We start from the raw sequence: 13708 nt of genomic DNA, 5'->3' as shown, positions 1-13708 counted from the left end.
ATGGCTTCTGGTTGGGGTATGTACGTACAGTCACTGTGGGGACGACGTCCTCAATGCACTTGTTGATAAAGCCAGTGACTGATGTGGTGTATTCCTCAATGTCATCGGAAGGATCCTGGAACATGTTCCAGTCTGTGATAGCAAAGCAGTCCTGTAGTTTAGCATCTGCTTTATCTGACCATTTTTATATATACCGAGTCACTGGTGCTTCATGCTTTAATTTTTGCTTGTGAGCAGGAATCAGGAGGATAGAGTTGTGGTCGGATATATCAAATGGAGGGCGAGGGAGAGCATTGTACGCATCTCTGTGTGTGGAGCACAGGTGATCTAGAATGTTTTTCCCTCTGTTTGCACATGTATCATGTTAATAGAGATTTGGTAGAACAGATTTAAGTTTCTCTGCATTAAAGTCTTTGGCCACTAGGAGCGCCACCTCTGGATGAGTGGTTTCCTGTTTGCTTATTTCCTTATACAGCTGACTAAGTGCGGTCTGTGGTGGTAAATAAACAGCCACAAAAAGTATAGCTGAGAACTCTCTAGGCAAGTAGTGTGGCCTGCAGTTTATCACAATATACTCTACTTCAGGCGAGCAAAATCTAGAGACTTCCTTAGATTTCGTGCATCAGCTGTTTTTTACAAATATGCACAGACCGTCCCCCCTCGTCTTACAGGAGTGTGCTGTTCTATCCTGCCGGTGCAGCGTGTATCTCGCTAGCTGAATATCCAGGTCGTCATTCAGCCACGATTCCGTGAACCATAGGATACTACAGTTTTTGATGTCCCGTTGGTAGGATATTCGTGATCGTACCTCGTCTAGTTTATTGTCCAATGATTGCACGTTGGCGAGTAATATTTACGGTAACGGCAGCTTTCCTAGTTGCCTTCTGCGGGTCCAGATGAGGCATTCTGGCTCTTCTTCCTCTGCATCGCTTCCTTTTGCGAATAATTTGGAGGACTGCCCTGTGGGGTGTTTGGAGAATATCGTGTGAGTCCTGCTTGTTGTTGTTGTTGAAGAAATCTTTGTCTAATCCAAGTTGAGTGATCGCTGTCCTGATATCCAGAAGCTTCTTTCGTAAGATATGTTTGCAGAAGCATTATGTACAAAATAATGTACAAATATCGCAAAAAAACCCCACCTAATAGCACAATAGGTTAGGAGACCGTAAAATGGAGGCCATCTCCTCCGGCGCCATGTAGAAACAAGAGTAACTGAGAGGAGTGCATTTGATCACTCTTCTAATCAGAAACAGTGCCATCCACAAAACCTACATCGATGCATCTCTTTCAATGCACCGTCACCTCCCAGTCTCAATACAGACCTGTTTGGCTTTCTCCGTGTCCAGCTGGGCCTGTCCCCTCATTTCCTCCATGTCCCTCTCCATCCTCTTGCACTTGGCCCTCCACTGTCTGACTGCCTCCTGGGCTCTGGTCTTCAGCTCCTCCCTCCTCGTGGAGCTGTCCTGGAGCCGAGCCTCAGCCTCCTCAGCCCTGAGCAGGGCCCGGGCCCTCTCGGTAGCACACAACTCCGAGCGGCCCTGGATCTCCTTCAACTGCTCCAGCATCCTCAACTGTTGCTGCTCGCGCCTCGCCAGGTCTGATGACAACACCTGGGGTAGGGAGATGGTGACGAAGAGAGAGAGATTCAGTGAAGATAGCACAGACTAAAAAAAACGGTGGAAATATATCCTCTATACCTTTATTAAGTCAAAAATATTTCCGCTACAACGTTGTTTATATCTTTGTGCTTAGTTGGGAGCGTTTGATATTTCCACTCAGTGAACTGACAGATCTCAGCTTTATGAGGCGGATAAATGACTGTTAGCTAGCAAGACGATTGATGTTCTACTCTGACTGTTGTCTTACTTGGCACATTTAACCAGATCAAGAGAGCGTTTGCAGCAAACAGAAGCTGCGGCACAAAGACAATCTGATTCAACCTCACTCAGGCAGACATGCATAACACACACCGACATATCGACGCGCGTGCACATACACACGTACCTCGACCTGGTTGCACAGCTGTGTTCTCTCTCGGTCTTTGAGCTCCAGAGTCCTCCTGAGATCGTCCACCTCACTGAGGACAGATGTCCTGCTCAGCTGTGCTCTCAGCTCCTGCACCTCTCTCTCCAGCTCTGACGACCGGTCTAAATGTAACAACAACAACACATGGAAGTCAGACAACACGTACACTACCGGTCAAATGTTTTAGAACACCTTCACATTCAAGGGTTTTTCTATTTTTTTACTATTTTCTACATTATAGAATAATAGTGAAGCCATCAAAACTATGAAATAACATATATGGAATCATGGAGTAAAAAAAGTGTTAAACAAATGAAAATATATTTTATATTTGAGATTCTTCAAATAGCCACCCTTTGCCTTGATGACAGCTTTGCACACTACTGGCATTCTCTCAACCAGCTTCATGAGGTGCATTGAAATGCATTTCAGTTAACCGGTGTGCCTTCTTAAAAGTTAATTTGTGGAATTTCTTTCCTTCTGAGTGTGTTTGAGCCAAGCAGTTGTGTTGTGACAAGGTAGGGGGGTACACTGAAGATAGCCATATTTGTTAAATACCTAATTAAATTGTATTTGTCACATACACATGGTTAGCAGATGTTAATGAAAGTGTAGCGAAATGCTTGTGCTTCTAGTTCCGACAGTGCGGTAATATCTAACAATTCCCCAACAACTACCTAATACACACAAATCTAAAAAGGGGTGAATGAGAATATGTACATGAGAGATGGCCCAGCGGCAAAGGCAAGGTGCAATAGATGGTATAACATACAGTATATACATGCGATATGAGTAATGTAAGATATGTAAACATTATTAAAGTGGCATTATTTAGAGTGAATTGTATAAAGTGACTCGTGATCCATTTATTGAAGTGGCCAGTGATTGGGTCTCAGAGACAGCAGCCACTCTGAGTTAGTGATTGCTGTTTAGCAGTCTGATGGCCTTTGAGATAGAAGCTGTTTTTCAGTCTCTCGGTCCCAGCTTTGATGCACCTGTACTGACCTCGCCTTCTGGATGGTAGTGGTGTGAACAGGCAGTGGCTTGGGTAGTTGATGTCCTTGATGATCTTTTGGTCCTTCCTGTGATATCAGGTGCTGTACGTATCATGGAGGGCAGGTAGTTTGCCCCCGGTGATGTGTTGTGCAGACTGCACCACCCTCTGGAGAACCTTGCGGTTAAGGGGCGGTGCAGTTGCCGTACCAGGCTGTGATACAGCCCGACAGGATGCTCTCGATTGTGCATCTGTAAAAGTTTGTCAGGGTTTTGGGTGACAAGACAAATTTCTTCAGCCTCCTGAGGTGAGTGGACCATTTCAGTTTGCCTGTGATGTGTACGCCGAGGAACTTCTCCACTGCTGTTCCTTCGTTGTGGATAGGGGGTTGCTCCCTCTGCTGTTTCCTGAAGTCCACCATAATCTCCTTTGTTTTGTTGACGTTGAGTGAGAGGATGTTTTCCTGACACCACAATCCGAGTGCTCTCACCTCCTTCCTGTAGACTGTCTCATCGTTGTTGGTAATCAAGCCCACTACTATTGTGTCGGCTGCAAACTTGATGATTGAGCTGGATGAGTGCATGGCCACACAGTCGTGGTTGAACAGAGAGTACTGGAGGGGGCTGAGCACGCACCCTTGTGGGGCCCCAGTGTTGAGGATCAGCGAAGTGGAGATGTTTCCTACCTTCACCACCTGGGGGCGGCCCGTCATAAAGTCCAGGACCCAATTGCACTGGGTGGGGTTGAGACCAATTATGGCAAGAACAGCTCAAATAAGCAAAGCGAAACAACAGTTCATCATTACTTTAAGACATGAAGGTTAGTCAAAATGGAACATTTCAAGAACTTTGAAAGTTTCTTCAAGTGCTGTCGCAAAAATCATCAATCGCTGATGAAACTGGCTCTCATCAGGACCGCTACAGGAAAGGAAGACCCAGAGTTACCACTGCTGCAGAGGATAAGTTCCTTCGAGTTACCTGACTCAGAAATTGCAGCCCAAAGAAATGCATCACAGAGTTCAAGTAACAGACACATCTCAACATCAACTGTTCAGAGGAGACTGTGTGAATCAGGCCTTCATGGTCAAATTGCTGCAAGGAAACCACTACTAAAGGACACCAATAATAAGAAGAGACTTGCTTGGGCCAAAAACATAAGCAATGTATATTAGACCGGTGGAAATCTGTCCTTTGGTCTGGAGTCCAAATTGGAGATTTTTGTGTCTTTGTGAGCGGATAATCTCCGCATGTGTATTTCCCACTGTAAAGCATGGAGGAGGAGGAGGTGCTATGTGAGGGTGCTTTGCTGATGACACTTTCGGTGATTTATTTAGATTTTTTTTTTTAATAAAAAATATTTCACCTTTATTTAACCAGGTAGGCTAGTTGAGAACAAGTTCTCATTTGCAATTCAAGGCACACTTAACCAGCATGGCTACCACAGAATTCTGCAGTGATACGCCATCCCATTTGGTTTAGGCTTAGTGGGACTATCATTTGTTTCTCAACAGGACAATGACCCAACCCACCGCCGGGCTGAGTAAGGGCTATTTTAATAAGAAGGAGAGAGATGGAGTGCTGCATCAGATGACCTGGCCTCCACAATCCCCCGACCTCAACCAAATTGAGATGGTTTGGGCTGAGTTGGACTGCAGAGTGAAGGAAAAGCAGCCAACAGGTGCTCAGCATATGTGGGAACTCCTTCAAGACTGTTGGAAAAGCATTCCAGGTGAAGCTGGTTGAGAGAATGCCAAGTGTGCAAAGCTGTCATCAAGGCAAAAGTGGCTGTTTGAAGAATCTCAAATATAAAATATATTTTGATTCGTTTAAAACGTTTTTGGTTACTACATGATTCCATATGTGTAATTTCATTTACATTTACATTTAAGTCATTTAGCAGACGCTCTTATCCAGAGCGACTTACAAATTGGTGCATTCACCTTATGACATCCAGTGGAACAGCCACTTTACAATAGTGCATCTAAATCTTTTAGGGGGGGTGAGAAGGATTACTTATCCTATCCTAGTTATTCCTTAAAGAGGTGGGGTTTCAGGTGTCTCCGGAAGGTGGTGATTGACTCCGCTGTCCTGGCGTCGTGAGGGAGTTTGTTTCACCATTGGGGGGCCAGAGCAGCGAACATTATTTCGTCTGTGGTCTGTGAGAGAAGAGCCTGCTGATTTGCCGAGGGCCTTTGATTCTAGGAAACGCTCGGGGGGGGGGGGGGGTATGAAAGAGGAATGAACTAACGCTAGCTAGCCATTGATGATGTATTTAAGCACACTTCAATACCAAGTTTGACAATCAGTATCAGTCCAACACACTTGCTGGCATGGGTGCACAGGCATAGGCACAGAGGGGATGTTGAAAGAGAGAGCGACAACAAGCTTCTACAACCTTGTCCGATGACAGATGCACAAATAACGCGGTATAGGTCTGTGTTGTGTAATTTCCTTCAGGCTTTGACAAAGCCACCTTTCGAACCGTTGGGAGTCAGCCTCCCTGAAACACCTCCATATGAAGGTGGCTTTGTTGGTAGTGACTACTTCCATGAAGAGGGTGGGTGAGCTCCATGCTCTTTTGGTAAGTTCTGAGTGCTACCGGATGGACCCTGGTGGGAGGAGTATATCCTGTCTGCTTATGACCCCCCGGCAGTGGAAGGGACTCTGGGCCTCCCTCCAGCATGCAGTGCCCTGTGCGGGCACTGGCTGCCTATGTGGAGTGGACACGGTCAGAGAGAACAACAGACCAGCTCTTTGTCTGCTATGGTGAGAGAGTCCTGGGGGCTGGGTTATCAAAGCAGAGGCTCTCTCATTGGATGGTGGACACGATTACAACAGTATACCATCTGGCTGGCAGGCCAGTGCTGGGATCTGTGGTGGCACAATCAACATGAGGTGTGGCTGCTCCTGGGTTCTACTGAGAGGAGTGCCTCTCGCTGATATCTGTGCTGCGGCCAGCTGGGCTTCCTCTTGCACCTTTGCTAGGTACTATCGGGTAAATGTGGTACCTTCCTCTGCAGTTGCTTCAGCCGTCCTCGGAGTCGCCTCCTTCTGGGGACTGTGCCGGAAAACCCCTTCCACATTGACGGCCCCTGTGTCTAGGTCCCGTGCTGGGACTTGGTCGCTGGCTGGCGAGGTCCCTCTAGCACCGACTAAATCTGGTACTGGTATACCAACGTACGTATGTAACCACGGTTATGTGAGGTTATGTGAGCTATATGGATCACTCCAATCCTCTACGGTGCTAGAGGCGCCTCAAAAATGATTTAGAAAACGTGTGTCATGACCATGGGGTTTATATATAGGGGCGGACCCCAGCCGTGACACAGGTGTACACGGGAGTAAATTCTCACCTCGGATGTATTCCTCCACCGCAGAGTGATACCAATATATTGGAGTGATCCATATAGCTCACACAACCGTGGTTACATATGTAACCTTCAGTCAGTACCTAAGCCCAGACATTCACTCTCCTCCCCACCCCTCCATCAGCCGACAACCTCCACTGAAAAACCCTTAACTCATAAGAGCTCCAGCCTCCTTCTTCAGCAGTCAGTACCTGCTCCTCTCTCTTCCCTGTCAATGCGAGTAGCTCTGGGCTGGGTAGTAAGCTGGGAGATCTCCCTCTGCAGATCCATACGTTCCTTCTCTGTCCTCAGCAGCTGCACACGCATCTCCTCTACCTGAGAACACACACATGGAGGAGTTTACCCACACAGAGAATATGAATTTGATTAACACCGTTGCACCCACCCCTACACACACACACACCTTCAAGAAGAGCTACTCGAGTACCTGTTGTAGAAGAGCGCCCCTGCCTCCTTCTGATTGGTCCAGTTGTCTCCTGGCCCTCTCCAGTTCTGCCTCCATCTGGAGGACAGATCACATGATTAGTGCCAAGAGTTAAAGAAAAAAAATCATGGCCCTACACATGACCTGGACAGACATAGGTACATTCATGAGATCCCTTTCATTATACAACCAGGAAGTACTTCAGCTCATATAGAATATCATCTGCATTCTTCAACAAGGCAGAAAGTGGGTTACAGAATACATGACAAAAATATTATTTGCATGCACACACACATTTGAAATACTTTATTTGAATCCACAAATCACATTACATCATGAAGGATTCAAACATTTCTAAGCTCATTGATGCAAGAACAATTAAGGAAACAAAAAGCACCTTCACACAGCTAGGCTGCTCATAACTTTTTTTGTACCTTTATTTAACTAGGCAAGTTAAAATAAGAACAAATTCTTATTCACAATGACGGCCTAGGAACAGTAGGTTAACGGCTGAAACAGAGCAGTACCTAGTCGGTTGTTCTGTTCTACCCTTAGGCAGGCCTGCAATCTGAAGGCCACGTACTGTAAACCATATGTACGTGGCCCAGACTGCCAAATATCAATGCCACCAACTTGCATTGGTATCCCAGGCTGTACAAGCGTGATACGAGTGGCTGGTATTTAAGGAGCTTTTCAGAAAAGGCCTGCTCCATGTAACAATCAAATGAGCAACCCACTTCCAAAATCAGCACCTCCAACACACACACACACACACACACACACACACACACACACACACACACACACACACACACACACACACACACACACCTTGGTCTTCTCGCTCTCTGAGATCAGTAGTTTGTTCTTGACGGCCTCCTCAGTTTCCAGGTCCCGAGCCTCTCGCCTCCTCAGAGCCTTGAGAAGGAAACCATAGAGTAATGAATGATACGTACATGTACACACACCCCCAGCACTATGCATTTAGTGTGTAGCATCACATTCAAACTAAATGAGATAACGTGCCTTTTAGCCTTTAGGCAAGTAGAGAATCGAAAAAGACAAAGAATAGCCGTTAGGCTAGTTGATAACCGAATAGTCAGGAGGAGAAACATGAGTAATGGTGTTACAGTCAATGGCTAGCTAGCTTCCATCTCCTCTCAAAGAGACAATGTGTTGGGTTTCTAATAGAGCTTAGCATCCCATCCCACACACTCCTGTTTCTGTGGTGTTTTGTAAAGGCTTAGTGATGTATTACAGCCCCTTAAGGCACCATCCACCAACTGACTCATCCTATCCATTCATTCACAACATGGCAGTAGAGTAGAGTAGGCCCACTGGAGTGTAGCCTTATAATACAACTACCCAGGCAGACCTCTCCCTTGCCCCTTCTCTCTTTAGTAAAAGAGATGATTTTCCTCTTCATTTCCTCTCCTCTTGTTTATTTACCCTTAACTTGGAAACAAATACATTATTTTCCCCTAGCCTGTGGCAGCCGGCTTCTCATTAGAAGAAGAGGCTCTCTGCAGTGGAAAGAGATGCAAATGACTTAGCCACCTCTCGTATCACTGCTTCTCTCCGAGGAGAAGAGGAGAGGTTTAGAGCTGATAGATAGCTAAACACTGCCCCCCAGCTGTAACTTTCAGGACTGGTCTTAATTTGAAAACAACAACACCGCTGACATGGAAGAGGCTAATTGCAGGGACAGGAGGACAGCTAGAATGGTTTGGATGAGAGGGGTGGATGGTGCGAGATGAATGTGGGTTATATTAGGCAAGGGTAGAAGTCAAGGTGTCCCACCTCCCGCAGTTCATCAGACATGATACCCCGCTGTTCTGGTCGTCTGTCTGACACGCTCTGTCGCTCCGAACGCATCTCCCTCTCAATCTCCTGCAGACGCTTCTCCACACGAGACGACACCTGGGGGAGAAAGTCACTGTAGGTTACGGCACTAAGCGTTCGAAGATCACCTCTAGAGTGGAGCAGCTAACATTGGAGTAAACGCTTTTACAGTTATGCATTTAATGTGAATTCATGTATTTACAGTGATGCTAATACATGTACATTTTAGTCATTTAGCAGACGCTCTTATCCAGAGCGACTTACAGTAGTGAGTATTAGTACTGTTATGTTACTGTTATGTTCCTAACTGACCGAGTCCTGTCTCTGTGAAGTCGTCAGGTGCTCGGACAGATTCTCCAAGGCTCGTCTGGTGTCAATGTCAGACCTTAGAAACAGGGAAACAGGAATTAATTAATTAATGAATGGTACATTTTGGACAATACAGGGCCTCTACCTGTTCCTCCTGAGGATTTCTCTGTCCATGTCATCCCCCAGTCTGAGCTGGTCACTGCGCAGGTCTCTGAATGACTGGTGCAGGACGTGGACCTGAGCAGGAAGAGGAAAAAGAGAACACTTGCACTACATAAAACGCCCACAAGGGCTGCATAATACTGACATAGCACTGTCATAGGCTGATACTAACAGATTCAACTGTTCCTGAGAAAACTTTAGGGCACAAAAACAATACAATGCTCCCTCTGCTGGTTCTTGTCTCTAACTGCACTACAACAGTGAACGTTGAAGTGGTGATACTGAAGATGCAGAGCTTTGACAGATAAGGTGGTCTCAGGACTTACATCCCCATCTGGCAGGCTGGAGTCTCTGAAGCGGACTGTAGCTGATCTCGACCTCCTTCTCGCTCCTCCTTCTCCGGACGACTCAGATCTCCCATAGTCCTTCAAGGGAGACGTGGGGTAGAAGCGCTGGCCCTCTACAAACGTACACAAACTGTGGGCTATATAACTATTTTATAAATGTATAACTGCACATAATACTTTTTTCAAAATAAAACAGTTATAATAAGTAAAGTTTCTAAATTAATTCCACCTGCCCCCTGGTGTTTTGACCTTGACTATCTGTCTGTCAGGTATTGTTTTACTTAGTGTTGGCCAACTGAGACACAGCAGCATAGGTCTCACTTCTAGACATTATACATAGCATATATCACCTGAGCCATAGCCAGCTTCCAGGTCGCTGGTGTGCAGGGTGGAGGCTGAGGCACTCCGGACCCCTGAGGAACTGTGCAGCCTCTGGTTCTGCAGCTGAGCGATAGACTCCTCCAGATTATCCCTCAACTAGAGAGGGGGAGGGAGGAAAAGAAGGGGGGAGATGGAGAGACAGAAGTACTAGAGAACTTCTGACAATGCGTTAACTGAGTTTTACAGCACACAACCTTCATGTATAAAACGAGACGTGGGCAATTTAAACTAAACAGTTGCAGACAGTACATTTTTTATGTATTTTTACTTACTGTTGCCATGGCTTCCGCCTGGTCATCTGTGTGCTCTCTGTATTGTCCCAGCATCCGGTCCACTTTGTTCAAATTCCTATTAGTGTCCTGGAATGAGAAAATAACCATTAGTGCTTGCTCTAATGCTTTTCGGAATGACAATTCGTATGCTAAATATTCAAAAGGTTTTGATTAGTTTCAACCTGCATGCACAGTTATTGACTGTCATGAGCAGGGAAAAGGAAACTAGCCTACCTGTAAAGTACTCGCCAAGGTGTTAATTTTCTCTGAAATGGCTGGAGCATCAGGACCTGTTCTGTGACTGTCCCGTCGCGATCGAGAGCTGGCATTCCGCCCCCGTGACCTCGGCCCCCTCGTCCGGTCGAAGGTGTCTGACTCGCTGGAGGATTCCATTGTTTTGGTCAGGAGTAGCCTTTAAAATGTTTTTAAAAACTTTACTGCTGATATTACTAATCGCTGATTAGCAATTTAACTAATCAGATTAGCTAGCTAGCTGGAAAATATAACGTTTGCTAGTTGCATCTCTTCTTTATGACAGCTCTTGTTTTCTATTCAAACTCGGTTAGCTGTACAGTTTGTATAACTAGCTATGAGTTTGGAAGCTAGCTAGCTAACGTGATGACTGTTAGTAAATCAGATAGAAAACTGGCGAGCTAACGTTAATATAACGGGGATAACTATGGCTAGTTTAGCTAGCTAAACCAGACTAGCTAAACCATTTTTTAAAAACAGGTTTTATCTGGAACCGTCGGTAGCTAGCTAACTCAACTAAACACACTCTCAACATATTAGCCACACTTACCAGCATGAATTAGCAACATAGAAACCGTTAACAAGTCACTTTAGCAAGTGACAACTGAAGAGGGACAAGCCAGTTTCTCTCTGCTATGGCAACTTGAACTGGCCGCCAAGAACAGGAAGACAACAAGAGTTGAACAGTTTCAAATTACGTCGGGAGTTGTAGTTTTAAAAGTTACATCAGTGACGGAATTATGTGTGAATCAGATTCTTGAGAACTACATTGTCCGAAACTTGCTCTGGGGAGATGCATATTGCGCCACTGCGACCGCCTTTCAGATTACAGCGCAACCCGTCTAGTTAGTAGGATGCTACTGATATAAATAAGAAGATAAGAAAGATAAGACTTTGTTTTTCTTTTAAATGTTATGTAGGCTAGCATATGCCTGTTATCTGTAGCCTGTTATCTATAGCCTCGACTAATTCGTGCATATAGCCCTGCTATTGTAATTTTACTGCGGCTCTTAAATTATTTGTTACTTTTATTTCTCATTCTTATTTTTTTTTTGTGCTATTTTTTATTTCTTTTAATTTTTTTAAACTGCATTGTTGGTTAAGGCTTGTAAAGTAAGCATTTCACTGTAAGGTCTACCTACACCTGTTGTATTCGGCGCATGTGACAAATAACATTTGATTTGATTTGAAAATTATAATGATTATAACTTATTGACAATTAATAATTATAATAGGTTAGTAGCTCAATTAATGAGTAGACTAATAATACACTGAACATTAAAACACATCATGATTTTAATGTGGTGTTTTTTAGGTTATTTAGATGCTTGAGCTTTGTGCTATGACATTGCATTTCTCGGAAGGATAGCCTAAATACTTTATAAAATAGCCATGAGGTAAAGAAAATCCAATATATTAAATTCCCCTACTTAACACAAGAGTGTCTCAGAAGTCCTCTGTAGACCCACTCCATAAGAAGCAAGACTAAATCCACACCTCAGAGAGAGTATCCCCAAGCGTCTCCTCTCACCGCTCTCTCACACGACACGGAGAGTCAGTAGCCAATAAGAAAACTGTCAGTATAATTGCACTGGAACGAGTCGAGTTCATGTGCTGAAATTTCTGACAAACAAAGTAACGTGCTTCAACTTCAGTTTGCCGTAGGCTTCAGGTGAGAAGGTTTTCGTCAGTGTCTGAAGTGCTTTCAAATTACTTTTGATATTTTTTCAAAGAGATGACTGAAAACGACCGACACCGCTTGCAGGTGATAACATGTGCGCTGTTTACCCTCGTCACGTTACCTATCAAAACCTTGGGGGACACCGACTCCTGCCCCACTGTTTGCGAATGCTCAGAGTGGAAGACTTACACTATCTCTTGCTTTGACATTGATGTCATTCCCACATTTCCTACAAGCACAGAGACAATGTAAGTATCTGTTTGTATAGGCTTATTAGGATTGATGTCTCAGTGATATTGAGGTGTGTGTGTGTGTGTGTGTGTGTGTGTGTGTGTGTGTGAGAGAGAGAAAAAGTTTTATCTTCAATCCTGTATATTCTATGATTTTGAGATATATTCAGAAATTAAACTTCAGAAAAAAATACCCAATATGGTCAAAAGTATGTGGACACTCATTCAAATGAGTGGATTTGGCTATTTCAGCCACACCCGTTGCTGACAGGTGTATAAAATTGCACACACAACCATGCAATCTCCATAGACATACATTGGCAGTAAAATGGCCTTACTGAAGAGCTCAGTGACTTTCAATGTGGCACTGTCATAGGGTGCCACCTTTCCAACAAGTCAGTTCGTCAAATGTCTTCCCTGCTAGAGCTGCCCTGGTCCACTGTAAGTGCTGTTAGTGTGAAGTGGAAACTTCTAGGAGCAACAACTGCTCTGAATCGTGGAGTGGTAAGCGACTAGCTCACAGAACGGGACTGAGTGTGTACAAATCGTCTGTCCTCGGTCACAACACTCACTACCTCGTTCCAAACTGCATCTGGAAGCAACGTCAGCACAATAACTGTTTATCGGTAGCTTCAGGAGCTCCATGGCCGAGCAGCCTAACATCACCATATGCAATGCCAAGCGTTGGCTGGAGAGGTGTAAAGCCATTGGACTCTGGAGCAGTGGAAACACATTCTCTGGAGCGATGCTTCACCATCTGGCAGTACAACGGACAAATCTGGGTTTGGCGGATGCAAGGAGAACACTATTATAGTGCCAACTGTAAAGTTTGGTGGAGGAGGAACAATGGTCTGGGGCTGTTTTTCATGGTTCGAGCTAGGCCCCTTAGTTCCAGTGAAGGGAAATCTTAATGCTACAGCATACTATGTAATTTTAGACAATTCGTTGCTTCCAACTTTGTGGTAACAGTTTGGGGAAGGCCCTTTCCTGTTTCAGCATGACAATTTTTTAAATGTTTTATTTAACATTTTTCTATTTAACTAGGCATGTCCGTTAAGAACCAATTCATATTTACAATGACAGCCTAGGAACAGTGGGTTAACTGCCTTGTTAAGGGGCAGAACGGACAGATTTTTACCTTGTCAGCTCGGGGATTCGATCTAGCAACTTTTCAGTTACTGGCCCAACGCTCTAACCACTAGGCTACCTGCACAATGCCACCGTGCACAAAGCGAGTTCCGTACAGAAATGGTTAATTGAGATTGGTGTGGAAGAACTTGACTGGCCTGCACATAGCCCTGACCTCAACCTCATCGAACACCTTTGGGATGAATTGGAACGCCGACGCTGACTGTTCGACCTCACGAATGCTCTTGTGGCTGAATGGAAGCAAGTTCCCACAGCAATGTTCCAACATCCAGTGGA

At 44.9% G+C, this 13708-nt stretch overlaps 2 protein-coding genes across 3 annotated transcripts in view; one reads left to right on the top strand and one right to left on the bottom strand.

Moving 5' to 3' along the window:
- Positions 1–11075, bottom strand: part of LOC118398510 (centrosomal protein of 128 kDa-like) — a 38691-nt gene extending 27616 nt beyond the window's left edge. The window contains exons 1-13 of one of the 2 annotated variants that reach the window (XM_035793904.2): positions 10923–11075; positions 10355–10532; positions 10121–10207; positions 9818–9944; positions 9447–9580; positions 9104–9195; positions 8962–9034; positions 8608–8727; positions 7639–7725; positions 6811–6885; positions 6575–6698; positions 2002–2144; positions 1320–1607 (exon numbers count right to left, since the gene is read on the bottom strand). In XM_035793904.2, the coding sequence (XP_035649797.1) occupies positions 1320–1607; positions 2002–2144; positions 6575–6698; positions 6811–6885; positions 7639–7725; positions 8608–8727; positions 8962–9034; positions 9104–9195; positions 9447–9580; positions 9818–9944; positions 10121–10207; positions 10355–10513 (1509 nt within the window). In that variant the 5' untranslated portion in view covers positions 10514–10532; positions 10923–11075. The remainder of the gene's footprint in view (positions 1–1319; positions 1608–2001; positions 2145–6574; positions 6699–6810; positions 6886–7638; positions 7726–8607; positions 8728–8961; positions 9035–9103; positions 9196–9446; positions 9581–9817; positions 9945–10120; positions 10208–10354; positions 10533–10922) is intronic. The other variant, XM_035793905.2, reaches the window with a different exon arrangement.
- Positions 11076–11830: 755 nt separating this feature from the next.
- Positions 11831–13708, top strand: part of LOC118398508 (thyrotropin receptor) — a 37901-nt gene continuing 36023 nt past the window's right edge. Inside the window, exon 1 of the mRNA XM_035793897.2 lies at positions 11831–12301. Within this exon, the coding sequence (XP_035649790.1) occupies positions 12108–12301 (194 nt within the window). The 5' untranslated portion in view covers positions 11831–12107. The remainder of the gene's footprint in view (positions 12302–13708) is intronic.

This window comes from Oncorhynchus keta, chromosome 19 (assembly GCF_023373465.1).
Source record: "Oncorhynchus keta strain PuntledgeMale-10-30-2019 chromosome 19, Oket_V2, whole genome shotgun sequence".
Classification (NCBI taxonomy): domain Eukaryota; kingdom Metazoa; phylum Chordata; class Actinopteri; order Salmoniformes; family Salmonidae; genus Oncorhynchus; species Oncorhynchus keta.
Note: the sequence above shows the minus strand (reverse complement) of the source record. Positions and strands in the feature narration are given on the sequence as shown.